This window comes from Sprattus sprattus (genome assembly GCF_963457725.1).
Source record: "Sprattus sprattus genome assembly, chromosome: 1".
Taxonomy (NCBI): Eukaryota; Metazoa; Chordata; class Actinopteri; order Clupeiformes; family Clupeidae; genus Sprattus; species Sprattus sprattus.
Genome location: NC_137920.1, coordinates 62,575,942 through 62,596,721, shown reverse-complemented (window position 1 = coordinate 62,596,721; position 20,780 = coordinate 62,575,942). Strand labels below are relative to the sequence as shown.

Here is a 20,780-nt window from a genome sequence, read left to right as displayed (position 1 = left end):
CTAAAAAAACGTCAGTCTGTCGGTAAGCGACGAAGAAAAAGTTTATTTTGTTTTGTAAATTATGAAAATTATCTGATTTGTTTGGCTAAGAGGCTGATGCCTTCCACGGCCAATGAGGTTTTCAACAGCAGTAACACATTCAAGTAAAATAGACAGGCCCACTCTTTTCAATGCCAGTTATGCCAACAAATCTATGTATTTAAAGTAGTTCTTTGGTTCAAGGGAACATAATTTAGCATTTACCTCTCCCCTAGTTGACAACTTGAAATGAAAGTGAAACTTTCTAGTTTGCATAAATAGCTGACTAATCCAGTCAGAGACTTCAGATGCGACCAAGATGGATTACTATCCATATCGTGTTTTAGTGGAAGGTGAATGGTCACCTACCCACTGTAAAGTGCTTCGGCAAAAACTTCAAATATACTTTCAAAGTAAAAAGAAAGCTGGTGGGGGTGACTGTGTCGTGGAATATGAAGAGAAAGCGAACTCAGCTACTATTGGGTTTAAACAACAGGAGGGTAAGTCTTGCACTCAATGAAATGATCACTTCGATGAATAAGTGTGGTGCTTGACTTCTTTGCCGTGTAATTGTAATTACGACCATAGCATCTACCCAGTTATTTTGATAATTTGTTAAAGGATTGTGGTGATTTATGGTAGTTGGCAGGCGGTACTGTTAATGGCTGAATTGTCTTTTTAAAATCCTAGTCCTAGAGCGGGTTCTCCACAAGCAACATGAAATCACCATTGACAACAAGCAGATTAAGCTATACCTCACCATTGAGGGAAAATTGGTAAGTTTGTGTGTTTGGTTGAGGTGATAATAATCTTACATGACAGTAATATTATATTAGGATTCCGGAACTCTCCCAGAGTCAGCTGACCAACACTTGCACAAAGATATCTTCATTTGAATTCATTTGAAGCTATTACAAATCATCTTGGCATTTTTCTTTTTCTTGGCCATTAGGAGCTGGAATGCAATCCCAGCAGGACTGTATTAGCATTTTCAATAAAGAACAATTGCCTTTGTAGTCTTGGTCTGAAGCAAGTTGTTATCTGTCTGCTTTTATCTAGAAGGAGGCAAAGGGAATACCACCTGTTGACAACCAATCTGCTGGTATGTATTGCACCTGAACTGTACTTGGACCCGCTTTATGTCTTTTATAGGGCATGACATAAAGATAGCTGAGGGTATGTTAACACAAGTTATACAAGACGAGCAAAGAAAACGGTAGTCGAGGCAAATAACTGACACACTCTTGCAATTCCACAATCAATAGTCAAAAGGCCACATGTGTTGATCTGAGGTTTATTGTAGTCATTAAGCCTCAATAAGAGATGCTCCACGGATTAGCTCGATCTCATTGTATGAATGTCGGGTCAGACTTTTTAAAGAAACCTAGTTCCTCCCACTCCCTGTTTGGCTGTTCTCCAAGGCCAATCAGAACTAAACCCATTCTCTAACTTTGACTCCTAACTTATGTGTGTGTGTGTGTGTGTGTGTGTGTGTGTGTGTGTTTGTGTTTTTGGCACTTTCTTACCCTGATATTCTGTGGAGGATCAATTAATCTTGTCTCCATCCCGGCTATCTCCCTCTAAGCAGTCAATTAATTAAAGAAGCATTCCGGATCAATTGCTATTCGCTAACGATATGCTAGCGGCTAAAACATCCCTTGAAATGTGCTGACTTTGACATTATGACAAACTAGTTACTCAACAACTGGCTTTACACAGTCAAACATCAAGCAAGTGCAACACAAGACAAAGTAAGACGGCAAATAAGCAACTTACTAGTTCGGCAGACAGTAGAAAGCCGGGCGGCGTCTGGCATTTCTACATTTAGCAGTTATAAGCCTATGGACCCTGGTATGGCAATGGCACGTGGCGATTCTCCATATTAAAAGTCATTGTAGGGCCCCAATTTTTTTCAAGCTGTTATTTTAAGGTAAAACTGCTTATTCTAACCCTAATCCTGAAGTATAATTGTTGCATAATGTTACTTTAATCCATGTTCATCAGCCAGTATGGACCACGACGAGAGCAGGTTTCCACTTTTTTGTATTAATATTATTATAATTTTTTTTAATATTATTAATGTATTCTATATTCAAAGTTTAATACCACAACAATACAGGACACATCTTGAACGACAAGAAGCATATCCCATTTGTACAAAAATCAATTACTATCAGATACATAGACACATTTTAAATCCTAAGACCCACCCACTTCATTGCCTACACAGGACTACAGGACAACAAAAGTCACCAAACAAGACCAGACTAAAACAATGCCATTAAAACAACCAACCAAAATCAAAATGAAAGGAAGCTGACAAAAAGAAAGAAAGAAAAAACACGAACGAAGGGTGTGTGTTTGTCTGCGTATATGTGTGGGTGTGTAAAAGGGGAGAAAGAGGGCACCCGTCTTGTCCCCCTTCCCAGGGTAAAGTATTTAGACTGAGTGCCGTTTGACACTATGGCCGCTAAAGGGGAAGAGTTAAGTAGTTCAATCCAAGAAATGAAACGTTCTTCAGAGTGATTAATGGAATATTAATAAGCACGCTAAAGTTGAAGAATGGACCAGAGGCAGAGTCAGTTTCTGGAGGTTGTATTTCAGCATGGAGACCCCTCTTGGTTGTTGGTTCAAGGAAAGTCTAACCTGATAGCAGTATGCTATCGCATTTTATACAATTCAGGTTACAGTACAAAGGGAGAGGGGAGGGCCACACCTTGAGTGTGAGAGAAGGGGGAAATACAGTGAGAGGGTCACCTATGGGGGGGATGGAGATGCCCAGGACACAAGGCCTCTAGCAGGAAGAGGGGGGGGGGGAGGGTCACATGTAATTTGCATTGGATCTCAGTGAGCGACAGACGTAGTACACATTTAGAGTGAGTTGTAGATACAGAGCAGTACATGTTTACCTATAATAATAACAATAATTCCAGTTCCATCAGTCCCCCAATTGAGCATATGCTCACACAATAATAACCAGGCAACAGCCAATCAGGGCAGGACACATCGAAATATGTTACAGATAGGGATGATACAAATTAACAGTGGAATATCTATTTTGCAGTTCCATCAGTAGTTATCTTGTAAACACCCAGAGCCCACATGCAGAGTCCTTCTGCCATGTTTTCTGGGTGGGTAGTCTCTACCATGGCAAGACGTGCTGAATCAGGAACACCAAGCACGTGGATGGCCAGTTGATGAGTTCAGGTTTCCATTGTGGTCACAGGGTTGTCAATAGTCCTTTTGTTTAGGCTGAGTGTGTATCTCTGAGGAGAGCTGGACAGTCCATGACCTCAGCCGGAGCCAAAAACACCTGGGACGCAGGGAGGTGTTAGATAGGGTGTGTTGATGGCTGCAGATGGGCAGGGGAGGGGTGATCTTCCTCAGAATTGAAGTGAATTGGGTGATCTCAGGGTCCTGAGATTCTTGGCTTCGGGTACTTATCAAGTCTCACATGAGGAACCAACAATAGCATGAGGTGTTTGGAGAACATTCAAGCATTCGCATTTGACTGTGATATGCGGGAGGGGGAGGGGTGTTTGGTAACAGGAAATGCGAGACTACTTCATGAGTGAAGGCACAGGGCATGGTAAAATAAAATGGAAAGACAAATAGCACAAGACTTTGACAAAATAAAATTAAAAGGAATACATGAAACAAAATAGCACAAGACTTTGACAAAATAAAATAAAAAGGAATACGGGTGGGACAAACAAAGACAACAAAAAAAAAGTTCAGATAAGTCACAACAAGCCTTCAAATCCCCTATATGATAGCTTGGAAGCTATCACCTTTGAAAAGTAAATACAAGTTAAAGCAAGGCATTGTCAGACTTAAATCATACCAGACAATAAACAAAAACAGTCAAAAGTCATATACCAGACAATAAACAAAGCAGTCAAAAGTGGTCAAAAGTATGTCAGTCTATATTCTCACTCAGTCAGTGAGTGGCATTGAAGTCATTCATTGGCTGGCCAGCCCACACACACATGTACACACACGCGCGCTTGCGCAGTTGTTCGCTCAGAACACGCGTTGTCTGACTCACAGGGAAACAAAGACAAGAGAAGTTAATAATCTGGTTACAGCATGTAGGCAACACAGAACACAGAGAGTTAGCAGAAGTCTGCCTCCTCAACATTCACTGGCTTTATTTGACTATCAGACAGCGACAGATCACTTGAACAGCGAGCTCATTTGATTTTACTTAAAAGGGGCATTCCAACCTATTGTGGGCCCAGCTAATGTGTCTATACATTTACGTATATTTCCATGTATCTTAAACATATACACCCAGGATGAAGGCTTTGTTAAAAGTCTTCACTCCTCTCCTTCTAACTGACAAAGTTAGATCAATTTAGACAATGGACTAGATGGTGCTGTTTGAGTTGCTACTGATAGTCAAGGCTGGCAACTTTAAGAACAAAGACAACACAGATTGACGCACACAGGCTTACACAATGAACATAAAACACGGAACAGACAGACATATGGCATGCTGAAACAAACCAACCGAAACTGACTCGTCCTGGTCCTTATAATCAGGGGTTAAAGTGGGCCGGAACGCTCCGGTACTCAGTACCGGCACCTCAGATAAATTCAACAATAAATAGATTCTTAAAAAAAAAATAAAAAAATGTAATGTTAAGGCCAGTCTCGTCTCGTCGCGAATCTTTGGTCTGAACCGGCCTTTATGTGCACTGTGAAAGGCTCGCGCTCCTTCTGAAGGAGTTCATCAGCGTCTCGATCAAATCAAAACGTAATATCATCCCCTAGCCCCGCCTTGTTCATCCCTCTGACAAACACGCTTCGCGCGAAAAAAAACAGTTAACCTGTCAGTTCAGTTGAGAGCGCAACGCTTTGCGGTAAGTGTTTAGACTGTTCCAGTCAGAGCGAGTGCATGTTGGAGTCCAAGGTGAAGTAGTAAGCTAAAGTCTAACGTCTATATTTTAAATAGGGCAACAAACACAACTTAAAGAAAGAACCAGGCTTTTAGTTATTCGTTTTCTATCACTCTGGCCCTGACTGAGAATGACGAACATTAACAATGGTTAACTGCAACTAGTTGGTTATTGGCTAGCACGGCAGCTTGTCAGATAGACAAAAAATGACCGGTACTTGTTTCCTAATTGGAAAACACGTTGGTAATGTTATGTCTTCATAATTTCCTTCTTAAAGATGGAGGAGGATCGAAATAAGAGAGGGTGTAAACGAAAAATAACTGATTATTTCCAAGGGTAAGAATTTGTCTACCTAGACCTACAGTATATCACTATACTGTATATGTAGCCTACTAAAGAACTAAGTGGTTTACAGCATAAACATCTATCTACTATAGGCCAACATTCTAAAATGTGTGAATCGCTTAAATGCTATGAGTTTCAAATCTAAATGTCAGCACTAATTGTTCATTTCCAGCTGGCCATCCCCAAAATGTACCAGAATACAGGAAATCATATTTACCAAATTCAAAATTTTCTCATGGAACCAAATAGGGGCCCAAAGGCTCATGATCCATCCCTGGTTTAGGTCTTTGGTTAGACCTCCTTATATCACTGTGATTAAAAAAATATAGGAATGGGTGATTTCAATGCCGCCGCCACCAGATCCACCAAATACCCCCCGCCACGGCAGCCGCCAGATCCACCAAATACCCCCCCGCCGCCGCCACCACACCGGAAAATAGAGTACCCCCACCTACCAAATCCCACTTTAACCACTGCTTATAATGAATAGTATAAGTAAATTGTAGCGAACGGGACTTTTTCTATATGCAGAGGCTTCTTTGATGTGAGAGGTCCCTATTTCATCCGATCATTTACGATTGCTAAAACACTAAAACCCATTGTGTTTTACCGTGTGAAATAGTTTAAGGTATTGACAACAGACTGCACAATTAGCTTCATGAGTTCAGGCAACTGAGAACTTTGTTCAGCCAATGGGTTTTAGTGTTTTAGCAATTGTAAAAAACTGTAAGTAAAAGTAAAATTACTGATTTCAAAAACTACTTACAAATTACAAAGTACACAAAAAAACTACTCAATTACAGTAACGTGAGTAAATGTAATTCGTTACTTTACACCTCTGGGTAAAACACAATTTGCAGGTCTCACTTAGACTTTTCAGCAAAACTCTAAACACATTCTCAGTCTCAAAACACATTCTGCACTCTAATTCACATGTCATCCACCATACTGGTAAACACAAGTGGCAACAATCAAATACAAATAGAGAACAAATGTCATTGATTAAACACAACCACTCAAAATTGATTTAACTTGTATCAAATGATGTGACACAACCAATATGAGCCAGTTTAGGGAGCAAACAGGTTGTTGAAGGTGGGAAGGAGAAAATCTGAGAATGAATAGAAGAAACAATGTGAGGGGAGGAGGACAAGTAAACACCACGTTGACTCCTTTGATTTGTGTCCCTGTTACTGTGGTAGTGTATACTGTAGTAGACTAGGCCTACAGTGCATTGTAGGCTGTATAAGGACAATAAACAAGTTGTATGGCCCTGAACATTGTGCTTTCTATTTGGTACAGTAACAGTACTGATTGCTCAATAGATTTTGACTGGTTGCAGGTTCATATCAACAAAGAACAAGAGTGATTTGTGAGTAGTGAGATGCAGGGTACAGTACTATAGGGGTACAAGAAGGAGAAAGAACCAACACAAATTAGAGCAAAGCAGAGTAGTAATTTCTGATACATTTGTATAGCTACTATGAGAGAACATGTTTTCATTCATCAAAAGTTAATGATAGATAAATATGAAAAAAAAAATGTAGGTAAAAAAAAAAATGTACCTCTCCCTGAGAACTATGTTTTGAACAATGTGTTTTCTATTTTTTGGTGTATTGTTTACTGACTGCTTGAAAGTGTATATCATTTTGAACTCTTTGTTAATGATTTGAGAGCAGTGTTTGATTTTGAGCACAGGTAAAACTGTTTTGAGGCAAAAGTTTCATTTTGCAAGAGGATTCAGAGGTTTTGTAAATAGCGCTTGAAGATGAGGAAAAAAAACTGTAACGCAGCTACGCCACAACGTTAGCATGCTGATATGAATTATATGGTGTTTCTGTAGAACATGAAGTGTTGTCAACATAAACAATTGAATGTTGTTTACTTTGCTCATGAAAATATTTGGGCAAAAAAATTATCTCTGCTGATTCAGTAGCATTCCTAGGACAGTTTATTGTATAATGGGTCAAATATGATTTTGATATAACCAGATGGGAAGAAAACTCAAGATCCTTCACATGAAGGTCCCAGTGCCTCTGGTTCTATTGAGGTTCAGGAGGAGAGGGCTGAAGACACCTATCAGCCCAACGCTGTTGTTGTGGAGAACATCGCTGAAGACATGACCAGGAACCATCTTGCACTGATAGTGGAGAGCATCAGTGGTATTTCTGAGGATGATTACAGTTTGGAGCTAATCCATGGGTCTGGTGTTGCTGTTGTAATATTCACTCACCCTGATGGTATGTATTTAGTTCTGTTCAATTTGCTTTGTTTCTACAGCTCAGATGAAATACTGCTTTAGTGTTTCTTACTCTGAAAATGGTATTGTGATTATTTATTTTTAAGTGAGATTACATTTACCATTTAATTCTGTAATCAAATCACTTATAAGGAATGCATCATGTCATAATTATACTACAATGCGTTTGTTTTAGATGTGAAGAAATTTCAGACCGAAGCCAAGCTCAGCAAAAAGTTTCAGCAGTACAATCTGACTGCCCGGGACCTGGAAAGAACCTGCTGTTTGAGGATCGAAGGTCTGCCACCTGAGGTTAAAGAAGATCTATTGGGTCTTTACTGTGATAAATTTAAAGTTGAAGTACTGAGTGTCGCTATGAAACCCGAAGAAAACGCTGCTGTTGTCACATTCCAAAAGCCAGCAGGTAACACATGCTACAATTATTTTGTTGAGACAAAGTTATACCAGACTCTTTTTTTTCAATATTCACATTTAGCCTCTGAAGAGGACTGCTCGCCATCCCAAATTGCGCACACGCACACTCACACTCACACACACATTTACAACAGGGTTATTATAGTTAACAAACCCAAAACTAAAACCAAAAAAAGCAGGGGAAAATAATTGTATTTTCTGAAATTAAAATAAAAACACAAAAACTAATTTAAAGCTACAATGAACAATGTAACACAAACTTAAACAAAAAAGAATTGCAAGTGTGGCAAGTGTTAGTTGTTAATTCTAACACTTTCACAATACATTTCAGATGTTGTGACCATGTTAAACACACAGCACAAGATCTGCAAAGTTGAAGTCAGCATGCATCCATACTACAAGTCACTAGGTACAGTGCTGTATGGTAAAGACAGACCACGATGGAAGATTCCGGACTCTTTCCCTGTAAGCATCCACCCAGCGCTGTATGAGTTTCTCTTGAAGGAGAAGCTCCCATTTCACATCAATGACCAGATGCAAGCACACTTCTGCCAGGTAAGCATGGAGAGCACAGACGTTCTGCTCAGCCCACTTCCAGCCCTGCTGAAAATGAAGGGACTCACAGCCAAACACATAGACAGCTGGAAGGAGAACACCTTAGACGCTTTCCACCGCATCATGTCCAAGTATGCAATACTTGAGAAGGTGATGAACTCAGATGTGTGTGGCTCAGTGGAAAAAGAGCTGCAGTCAGTTGTGCAGGGACATGTTTTCATGACAATGGATCCTGTAACTGGGCAGTTGACGCTGGCAGGGATGTCGTCAGACATAGAAAACCTGACAGGGAAAGTGGATGGTATTATTCAGAAGTCAATGGAACAGTTTCAGCGAGTGACGAACAGTGTTTCAGAGGAAATGGATTTGCCTCCTGACACGTATAAACTCCTGCAACTTGATGGCCTGTCACAGTACATCACAGCCTCCTGCCCCCAGGTATCCCTCATTTACAAATCCAGCATCAAGAAACTGGTCCTCTCTGGCTTAAAAACTGAAGTTCTGTCCGTTAAAACCTGGGTCCTTGAGAAGAGAATGCAGATGACACAGAGGGCAGTGGAGCTTGACCGTCATATAGTGGACTTCCTGAGGGCAGTGGACAGCGAGGTGATATCTGATCGTCTCTTCTTCTCCCATGGAATCCATGCCATTTATGTGATCAAGGACGGAGCTGTGGTTTTGACTGCAAGCTCAGAAACATCCCTGAGTGAGTCTATGCAAAGGATGAAAGAGACTCTCGCGTCTAGCGTTCTCACTGTGGAGGATCAAGAGGTACTCAGAAAGTCAGAATGGAACACTCTGAACACTAAACTCCTGAGTGTGTACAACACATCCAGGGAGATCACACTGTTGATAACTTCAAACAAATATGACAGTCTTATCATTGCTGGCTTTATTGAGCCCGTCAAGGAAGTCAGCCTGAGTCTCAAAGAGTTCCTGCGAAATCATGCAAGAATTGTGGAATCTGTTGAGGTCAAATGCTGTGCCGCATCAAGGTTCATTGAAAAGTTTAAGTCAGACGACTGGAAAAAGTTTGCCAAAGTTGGTGAGGTGGTGGTAAAATTCCAACCAATACACCCACAAATCAACCTGTCAGGAGAGCGTATCTATGTTAAACCTGCTTTGGATGCTTTTAAGAGGATGGTGACCAGCTTGGTTATAGATGAACTGAAAGTCTCTAAGCCTGGAGCAAAGAAGTACTTCCAGGAACAAGGCAGCTTGCTACTATCAATGATGTTAAGGGACCATCGTTGTGTAGTTCTGCTTCAGGATGACGATTTGTTGGCGGATGGTGATGGTGATAATGATGAAGGAAGAGACATGAAATTCTCAGTATCTGAATCAGACCTGAATCCAAGATCTAAAACTACACAAGCTCCGTCCCAGGGACATTTTGGGTCAAAAAATCAGGGGGGAGGACTTGAGGAAACTAGAGGAGGGATGAAGGAGACGTACAATGATTTAGAATCTGACAAATATACAGATATATCCACACAGTCACGTTCCGAGAGGTTGCCCACACAACCAGATGCACCTGGAGTCCTGGGGAGCAAACTTACATCTGAGGGAGTCAAGATCGTCCTGAAGGAAGGAAACATTCAGGATGCGTCTGTAAGTGTGTCTTTTTTCGTAAAGGGAAACTTCAGAATTTTTTCAACCTGGGCCCTATTTAAAAATCTTTTTGGGTTCAAATTTTAACTAGTTAAAGCATTCTAACTCAATACTGGAGCAATTTTGATCTTTATTAATCCGAGTAACATTTTGGACCCAAAATAGGACCCGAGTTATAAAATCCCAAAGTATCCCTTTAAGTGTAATTCCGTTTAGAACTGGCTGACTTTTTAGATCTATTTGCATATTTTGCACAATGGGGAAAATTCGACCATACTCCTCATTTTCCCTAGAACAACACTGCAATATTATCCAAAATAAATATGAATAGATGTTGTATGTTCAGTTCAGAAGCTCTTCATGGGCAGTTAAGAAGGACGTTAAGAAGAATTTCAGAATGAATTTCTTCTGAACTCCACTTCGCATTCATGAAAGTGTTTGAGTTTTCTCAAATGCGATTTCTCACCACAAGATGCCCCACTTGGCTGCTGCGTGTTAAGGGGTTGAATTTGTGAGAAATCATTGGTGATTGCGTTCACATTAGCTCTATAGACATCCTCTGATTAAAATAACTAGTGCAGTGCCCGTAGGAATTATGCATTCTGTAGTGTTAGCAGACGTAGGTGTAGCTGTTGTTCAGTGCAGAACTGGGAGGATAACATGACGACGTGGCCCAACATAACTTACAGCGAGAATTGCGCGTATTTCGTGGACTCCATAGCAACAGATGGGAAAGCAATGTACAATCTGAAAGCCTCCGAGGTTTATCAATATAAGCTACCATTTGTAGTGGTGTAGTACACCACTCTTGCGTTGTGATTTTGATTGGCACCCAGCCGTTTATTCATACACTCTGACAGGTTTAATGAACACAGAGCAAAGGCGATCACACACACAGTATCTTCCGAATGACAGCCTCTCCCAGCCAGGGTAAATGCAGACTGAGGTTTATAATATTGCAATAATGAGAAAACAAAGTAAACACGAATTACAACAGATACATTGGGACACATCGGAAAACCTCTCTCATTGCGTCAGTAGATGCATGAACGCATGGTCACTGGTCTAGGCTAACCAACAACGTTGAATAGAAAGCTAACTCTTATACAAATTCATCAAACTACAATATACTACTTAACATGGTAATGAGAGTTGGTTACATGCCAGGCCCATACGCATCAGCTGGGGTAACATCTATGACAACGACTGTTCTATGACTATGTCATCATTCACGTTGCGCGGGTCCGCCCATAGTGCCTCACTACCCATAGTGCCTACCGCAAACGGTAAAATACAAATATCTCGCGAACTATGAATTCAGAAATTTTCAAAATCAAGGATGCACAGGTTCATGACATGCGTAAGCTACATGCGAAATCTTATAACTAACGTAACTGACGTCAGGGAGATACGCCCTATACGGACACACTAACTGACACACAGAGATTTCTGGATTTATAGATACGTCCCTATGCAACTTTCAAAATTAATCAGTTCGATGCGCGTCAAAAGGCTAGCTAATTTCACAGCAATTAACGTAAACAGGTTAAATTTACTTACAGATGAGCAGGCCTACTCCAGACGTCGTAGTGTGTGTTCCTCATGAATAGCCTACACACTATAGGCAATTTTACGCCCAAATCGCTGGTCTACGTCACAATGGATTGGCTCCTGTTGAAATGCATTGGGTTTAGAAATCGCGTTGCTAAACCCAATGCATTTCAATGCACGGCAAACGGTAAAATACAAATATCTCGCAAACTATGAATTCAAAAATCTTCAAAATCAAGGATGCACAGGTTCATGACATTCGTAAGCTACATGCGAAATCTCATAACTAACGTAACTACCGACAGGGAGATACGCCCTAGACACACTGACTGACTGACACGCAGAGATTTCTGGATTTATAGATAGATTATAATAATAATTAATACGAGAATATTTGTATCATTAACAATTACGTTTCACATTTAAAGTCATGATTCTACGAGGCATCGTGATGTCATAAAAAAAATAAAGGACTACACCAGGATGCTAGTATCTAGTGAGCGTCGTTTTGCACTGCCGTCTGTGCAAGTACGGCAATCAAGACTATTCTCATTTGTAGATCCACGTTGGTCGAACGAATTCCCTAGCTAGCACTACCAGAGCAGGTGCGTCCCTCTCTACCTTTAAGAAGCTTTTGAAGACCCGACTCTTCAGAGAGCACCTCCCTCCCTAACTGGCACTTTATTTCTGAACTTTTTTTTTAATTTCTACCTCGTTTTTCTATTTCTTATGTAAAGTAGTATTTATTGTTAAACTAGGTCTATTGCTCGTGGCTTAACTGTTCTCTACCTTGTACGTCTCTTTGGACAAAAACATCTGCTAAATGACTAAATGTAAATTTACATGAACACTGCAAATGTAAGATAAAAAATAAATAAGCACTAAACTCAATCGCGTTGAAATAGCTATGGTGGAATAGAATGGACACATCTACACCCTGCAACAGTTCATCCACATCTGCACCGTTGAAGTTTGAGCTGTGTTTTCACGGCGGTGCTCGCTTTCCGCTTTGACATGACTCGTTTACAAGTTGCTTCTGTGTAGATTCTGTTGATTCCAACTGCACACGTCACTACGGTTTCGTGCCCTTATATGGAGCTGGCTGGGCGTGTAGTTATGCAAATCCAGGTGCACGAGAAGGTGCTTTCAATTTAATAAATCTCTTCCGGGGAGCACAACTCAGAACACTTCTGCTGCATAGGAACACATTTTCAAGCATTCATGGATTTGGCAGTTGTTTTTCTAAAGTCCGTAAGAAACATTTCAGAAGAAATAAAAAAAAAAAAAATGTGAGAATGAGGCCCATTGTTTGCAACACATTGTTGCTTATAACCTTTATAATAGTAATCTACATCTTCACCATCTCCAGACTGAGGTTGTGGTGAACACAGTTGCAGAGAACGTGAACCTCAGCCAAGGGGCTGTCTCCCAGGCTCTCCTCCAGACCGCTGGACCACAGCTCCAGTCAGCAGCCTATGATGAGGCCAGAGGAGGTTCAATGCAATACGGGGAAATGGTGATAACTGATGGCTTTGGCCTGAGATGCGAGAAAGTCTTCCACACCGTCTGCCCTCCATGGGATCACAGAGGTGGTAAATCAGAAGAGGTAAGCATTAGGAGTGGTTCACTGGGATTCTGATTGACAAGTGCACTGTCATTTGAACTAGCCCTGATCAGAAAATTATGTGAATCTCCGAATGACAACTCAAAAATCTGCTGGATAGCGATTCTCAAATGAAAAATACACTCTTAGAGTGAGGTTTCAATTATTAAAATTTCAATTATTCTCATAGTTAATTTAAATTGTGTGTGGGTGTCTGCATTCCCAATAGGTATTGAAGAAAATTGTAAGAGATTGCCTGCGAGAGGTAAACAGGCGTAAACTGGCTTCAGTTACTTTTCCTGCTATTGGCACTGGGAATCTGGGTTTTCCCAAAGACCTGGTGCCAAGGACCATGATGGAGGAAACACAGAGGTTCTGCAACAATACAAATCCTCTATGGTTAAAGGAGGTGGTCATCATAGTACACCCCTTAGACAGAGAGAGTGTGGAAGTAAGGATTTTTCCGAATGATTTTGGCCCATACATAGTAATATATACAGTACTGTGCATAATTATTTATAATATGATATTATTATTTGGTACAGTGCTGTAAACTCATGATTTTTTCAAAACTAGATGGATAGTTTCTTTTTCTCAATTAACAACATGCAAAGTCCAGCAAACCAAAAATAACAAAACTGGCATCATTATTTTCAAAAATGTGTTTTCTTTTGATGCTCTAATGCAGAAGATGGAAAATAACTTTTGAAAAATACCTCAAACTTTCGCACAGTGCTGTATATGACTGATGTAGTGTGATGATCTGGACTGATTGCCTTAGGTTATAATGCGCACTCACAGAGTTGAATAACTGGTTTTTAGAGCTTCAGGAGGGCGTTCCAAGTAGAAAGACCAAGAGAGAGCAAAATTGAAACTCAAGGCATCAGCAAGAGAACAGGTCATGACCAACAGAAACCACAGCAGTCTTCAGGTAACATGTTGTTTTTAAATCCTACTTGCTTCTGTTTGAGGATGTCGGGCTGTGTCTTCTGTATGTTTCAGTGTTTCTTCACTCTCAGAAACCGCTTGCAGTAGCATTCCCTGCTGTCACATCAGTCAGCTGTTACAGAGTATGAAATTAGGATGAGGCTGTGATAGATGGTTCTTTCTCCACAGGACTGTGGGGTCCAGTCAACAATGTGTCTTTGGGGAAACACTCTGTGGCCATTGGTCACCTGACCTTAGAGGTGTCAACTGGTGACATCACCAAAGAGACCACTGATGTCATTGTCAATTCCTCCAACGGCACATTTTCCCTTAAGGCTGGTAAGTTCATTGTATTTTACCAGAAAAAAAAAACTAAAAATGAAATCACTTTGATTTGCAATGTCTGATTGAATCATTAGCCTTTCAGAAACCTAAGTCAAGCCCTTGAAGTACTAAATATAAATGTCCAGAGAGAAAACTTGATTTAATCTGGAAAGCCTTATCAAGTCTCTCCAGAGATTTTCTGACTCCATGCACCACAATATAAAATGTCAATGCCAGGCTACGAGTAGGTTTTGATCAGGCTGTGTAATGCTTTGTCTTTCAGGGGTTTCCATGGCCATCCTTCAGGCTGCTGGCTCAGCAGTAGAATTAGAATGTTCAGAGATTGGTTAGTCCCTACATTCCCACTCCCATAGATACGTTAATTTTGATCAAGATAAGGGTACCATTGTAATGATTACAAGGTGAATGGTATATAGACACGGTAAAAAGGTTCAGAATATCTGGTTCAGAATATATTTTTGTATTCACAGTGAGCTCACCCAATTTCCAACTAAAACCATGCAAAATGATTTTGACTGTGCCGGGCAGACTTCAATGTAAACACATTGTCCATATTGTGGGAACAAATAACCTGAAAGATATCGAGGATCATGTCTTAAATGTTCTCACATTTTGTGAGGAGAAGAAATTTGCCTCTGTCTCCTTTCCAGCTCTTGGCACAGGTAAAGTACGATATACTGGCAGAAAAACATTTTCTTTATACTTTTAAATAATAAGTTTGGGTATTTTCTGCTCATATTCATCCATGTTTTTTTATATCTGTAACATCTGACCACCACCAGGCCAAGGGGGAGTCAGTGCATCTTCAGTGGCTGATGCAATGATTGAAGCCGTTGTGAGCTTTGTCAAGAAGGCCAAGAGTCAAAATATACAAACTGTGAAGATCCTCATCTTCCAAACCAACATGGTTTCAGAGTTCCATCAGCGCTTGCTTGCACGACAGGCCAAAGGAATACAAGACGAAAAGGGTTTATTGTCAAAAATATATGGTAAGAAAGCCACAACACAAAAAAACAAGTGAAATGATGTGCATTTTGACCTTTTACAGATTTTAAATTATTATATTTTTTTTGTATTTAAGATAGATACAGGAAATGTACAGATTTGTTTTCATCTGCTGGTACTGAAGAAGTGAAATCTGCTGATGAGGAGTTTGTCATGACGGGTGAAGAGTTTGCTCCCGCCATATTCCAATTCTGTGGAGAGACGGTCCAGGAGGTCAACAAAGCCAAAGACTGTGTGACCAGATGCATCATGAAAGAACAGCTTTCTACTCAGATCAAGGACCCACTAATCAGTCGTTTCACCCAGGAGGATGCAAATGAGCTTCAGAATCTGCAGAAGGAACTGATTGTCAGCATCAGGGTGGAGAGGGGGAACACTGACTCCATCATCTACCTGGAAGGCTTGACTCGAGACGTGATCAAGGTCGAAGGACGAATCAGAGATATGATCCGGAAGGCAGAGAGGGAGGACACAACCAGACGAGAGGCCGATATGATCAGCACCATGGTGAAATGGCAGTATGTGGACCTGAACAATACACCTGTGCCATTCGACATGTTAACTAACATGAAATTAGAGCAGGCCTTCCAGACTCAAATGAGAACATTGAAAATCAAGATTGACAGACATGAATATGAGGCAGATGTGGCAAGCAGAATAGCCTCAAAGCCTGGACGGAAGGATATAGAACTTAAACGACTTGATCAAAAAGGTAGGATGAAATATTAAATATGTGTTGTTGTTGACCAAGGCAGCTATGATGACAATAATGTAGTCTAACAATAACATTACTCTGATGTCAGATGATTCATCAGTGAGCTTAGCCACTCATTGGTACAACATGAAGGCCGGGGATGTTCATCAAATCAAACTGAGTGCAAGCAGCACTGAATACGCTGAAGTCTTGAAGGAGTTCAGGACAACTAGGTTAGCATCAACAATAATTCAGGTGAATGCTTATTGTATTTTAATTTATTTCATTTACTTAACTAAATTATATAGAAATGTATGGAAAGACAGACAGAAAATAATTAATAAATAAGTAAACAAGATTTGGGCCTTTTGTGTTAAAATTGTAAATATAATTCTTGTGGTATTGATTCTTTCAGATTGAGAGAGTTCAGAACAGCACACTTTGGAAGGGCTACATGATCAAAAAAGAACAGTTTCATCACAAGAACAAGCACTCAAATAATGAGAAAAGGCTTTTCCATGGCACAAGTGCTAATAAGATAGACCAGATCAACCGTCACGGGTTCAACCGGAGTTATGCTGGGACTGCAGTCGGTATGGTCTGCTTTCATTACTTTCAAAATAGGAGTGTATTTGGATCACTAAACTGTTACATGCAAATAATGATTGTGTGTGACTATACAGAACTCCTACAATAGGGGGTAAGCTAACAAGCTTGCTGTCTTTTATTTTTTGTGAACCTTGAATTGAGATACTTCATCAAGTAATTTTGATGACTTATGGTAATGTTAAGAACACACAAACACACCTGTCTTTCCCGATAGCCACTGAGGTTATTCACAATTAAGTTTTTTTTTTCTCGGTCAGAAAAGTTTTACATCTGTTCAGCTTTTAATAGTGCCAGATTTGCTGCTGTGGTTTGCAAGGCAAGTCTGTTGGTTGTTAGCAAGTTAGCCTCCCAGTTTGAGACAAAAACAATGTGTCACAGGTAGGGATGGGTATCGTTTGGGTTTTTTCCGATACCGGTACATAACCGATACTTTTAAAACGATACCGGTGCCTAAACGGTGCCAGAACCGATACTTTTTTTTTTTTTTTAATTAAAGACATTAGGCTTATTTATTGCCAAGGCAAATAGTTTTCTTCAAATTTAACAATATATTAACTGTTTAAGGTATACTATAAATACAAAACACTTGGCTTCAAACCTTTTAACTTCAACTATGAACAATATATTAACTTATAACAACTGTTTACAGTATACTTAAATAAATATAAATAAATACATAACACACTCTGTACACACACTTCACACTTCAGTAATACTTTTGCAGAAATATGAGCATGTTTGCCTTCAGAGTAAAAAAAATATTAATTAGTTTGCATTTATTTAAACCCACTGGTTTCGTGAATGTGTACTGCCCCTTTAAGAGTTTAGCTTCAGAGCCTCTTGAGTTCTCTTCCCCATTTACACGCAATTTTGTTGTTGCATATGCTGCACGTCGCGTTGTTTGAATCTTTTTGTGCGAAATACAGCCACACTTTTGATCGTTTACCTTTCGACATTTTCTCCGTTATATTGATGGCTAGCTCTGTTTGTGCTTGCTCTGTGCAAGGCTGCCTGCTCTTCGCTGTCAGACTGTTGCAATGTTATTGTAGCGTCCGAGTGCTCTCTTAAGAACTCACATTGAGAAGGAATATCTTTGGATGAGACGGTAGCTCTCCGTTTAATAAAGGTATCCAACTTCTGCTTAGAACAACCACACTTATCTTGAAACCGAAACCACACGCAAGTCAACCCATTACCATGGCAACTACTCAACACAAATCTCGTTTCCACTAGTCCCATACGGAATGCAGCGTGAGCGACACAGGCGAGAGTCTACATTGGGAGATGGAGCAGTTTTACAGTATATGTGCCCCACGAAATCTGTTAGCAACACAAAAAAGTATACAGATCGTACTCAGAAAGATCTACGCCACTAACGTTACATCTCGTTAGCTATCGCTAGTTTTGTTAAATTATAAAAATTTAAATTAAAAAAAAAATAAATAAATAAATAAATCTGCTCAGGCACCGAAAGGAAGCACCGAAATCTACGTTGCATTTCGGTCCGGGTAGGTATCGGTTGTATGGAACCGGTGCCGTATTGGTACCGGTTCTCGGTACCCAACCCTAGTCACCATGGGCGTGGCCAATGCGTATGGACGCTATCGACGTGTCCATACCAATATTTGGATACGTTTAAAATGTCCATACCAATTTTGAATGGGTAATTGCACGGCATTCGGGAAATAAATGGTTCATTTTACCCTCATGCGTGTAGTGTACCTTCTTGGCTCATCTTCCTGCACTAGTTATTGTTAGTTATCGTTGCTAGGTTGGTAGTTAAGCGCGCGGTGACAGCAGGATAATGCTTCGGGCAGGATAATGTCTGCTTCGGGCAGGAAAAGGAAACTGACGGACATAAGAGGCTATTTCACCAAATCAACAGTAAGTTTATCACAGAACAGTCTTTTAAAAACCTGTTCGGTCACGTCCCCCTTCAGTGAAATGTCGCTTCACACACTGTGGAGGCGACCGTCCGAGCTGCTAAAATGACATCTAAGTTTTGTTTAATTTATGCTGTCTAAGTGGCTAAATGTCGTGGCTTCCACGGATTGATGTAGAAATGCACAACGAACTGATTGCACTCGTTTAAACCTTATTACTTTGATCTGATCAGTCTTGTTTTAAGCTAGTCGGTTAAAACTACGGTTAGCATCTTAGAACTCTGATAACAAACTAACCGTATTCATTGATCAAATAATACAGCAAACCAATCTCGACCAGCCAGACAGGTATACTGTATTTCATGTGGCTTTCCAAAAAAAAACAATTCTCAATCTTGCCAATCTTGTCCCCTGTGAATCAAAAGGGGTTTGTCACTATCCACCCCAGAATTGGTTAAAATGCTGGAAATTGCATTTAAAAAATGCAAAATTTTCTGGGGGAGGACCCCCAGACCCCCCGTCTAAACGCCATCAACCTACGCGCTCATTATGTCCCCACCAATGTCAACATCATTGTTACGCCCTTGCTAGTCACAGGTGTCTGTAAGATAAGACAGCACAAATAATGTAAGAAATACTGAAACTTAAATGTGGCAGTGATAATCTTTTCAAATTTCTTTACCTTTTACTTCTGTTCCATTTTAATCCAGAGATTTCAGTCAGATGTTGTTGTAGTTTGTTTGCTATTTTAACTTACCTAATTAAAAAAAATATTCACAGTATATACATTTCACAACAGATATTTTGCAATGTACTACAGCTATTGCAGTTTCAGCCCTCTTGGATCAGCTTTTGTCATAGCACAAACATATGGATGTCTACGAAACCTAATGCAATGCTTAAGTCACTGATATTGTAGTGTTAGCTTGAGTCGTTAGCTTGAACCTAATTTAATTAGATAATAATAGGTAATAGTGCTCCAAAAAGGACCTTTTTTGTACAGACATGGTCCTTCTTTTCATAGAGAAATTACTTAGCTCACACTGTATTTTTCCTGTTCACAGGTGCATTGTATGGAAATGGCGCCTATTTTGCTGTTGATGCCCAATACTCTGTCAGCTATGCCAAACCTGATGTCAAAGGACACAAGCGCATGTACCTGGCAAGAGTTTTGGTTGGAGACTACGCTCAAGGATCAGGTGGCCTGGTAACACCTCCTCCCCGAAACACTGGGACAGCTGACTTGTATGACAGTGTGACAGATAATATGGCAAGACCCACAATGTTTATCGTCTTCAATGATGCCCAGGCCTATCCTGAATACATCATCACATTTCAGTGAGATACATTTATCTACTGTCTGTATAAACATGTTATTCTATATGAAGGAAAAACTAAATCCTTCACTGAAGATCATTAGTGAGCATTTAAGCATTACATAACATTGAAAATTGAGTGAAATTGCAGTCTTTGAAATTAGGTTACTAGTTTTTTCTTATTTGTCTTAAAAGATTGCGTGCGTTTCCTATTCAAAGGTTAAAAATTGCCTCAAGAATTGGATGGAAACCCGGCTACTCTTTGTCTTTTCAAAATCAGCTCTTGGTTTGATTATGTGTATATTGTTGCTTGTGTTAAATTGTGTTTTTTCCCCCCAAAATGATGAACCTAGGTGTATGGTGTTGTTGACTAGTCTGGAGGTCTTTTCGTGGTGATAATATATAAACAGAAAGCTTTGCTCTCAGTCAAAATGTACTTGCACTGATGAGGATTTCACGTTGTACTTGCTGTAGAAGTAGTTGAAACTGAATACAAACTTTAAGTCTAAATTAGTTAAATAAAGCATTCTATTGAAATTGAATGAATGACTTGTGACATTGGCAGTCTTTACTTGCGTCATGTGATTGCTGTGGTAGTAGTTGTGCTTTGATGATGAATATCTCTCAACATGCAGCTTTGAAAATTACCCCCACGCCTGTGAAAGAATAAATGAAAAGCTGTTTCAGTATATGAGAACTGCCATTAACTAGTAAGCCGCTGAAGAATGATTTTATTGTTAAAG

The 20,780-nt window shown here is 40.0% G+C and overlaps 1 protein-coding gene across 1 annotated transcript; it reads left to right on the top strand.

Annotated features, from left to right (window-relative positions):
- Window positions 1–337: 337 nt before the first annotated feature.
- Window positions 338–20,063, top strand: LOC308370922 (protein mono-ADP-ribosyltransferase PARP14-like; the record flags this gene model as incomplete). The annotated part of the gene is made up of 17 exons (XM_080845662.1): window positions 338–518; window positions 709–794; window positions 1,081–1,120; window positions 7,256–7,504; window positions 7,700–7,927; window positions 8,270–10,104; window positions 13,025–13,261; window positions 13,488–13,709; window positions 14,081–14,189; window positions 14,375–14,524; window positions 14,793–14,855; window positions 15,001–15,192; window positions 15,313–15,519; window positions 15,633–16,247; window positions 16,339–16,484; window positions 16,645–16,822; window positions 19,786–20,063. The coding sequence occupies 17 exons, from the start codon at window positions 338–340 to the stop codon at window positions 20,061–20,063; spliced, it is 5,016 nt and encodes a 1,671-aa protein (XP_080701788.1).
- Window positions 20,064–20,780: the final 717 nt, after the last annotated feature.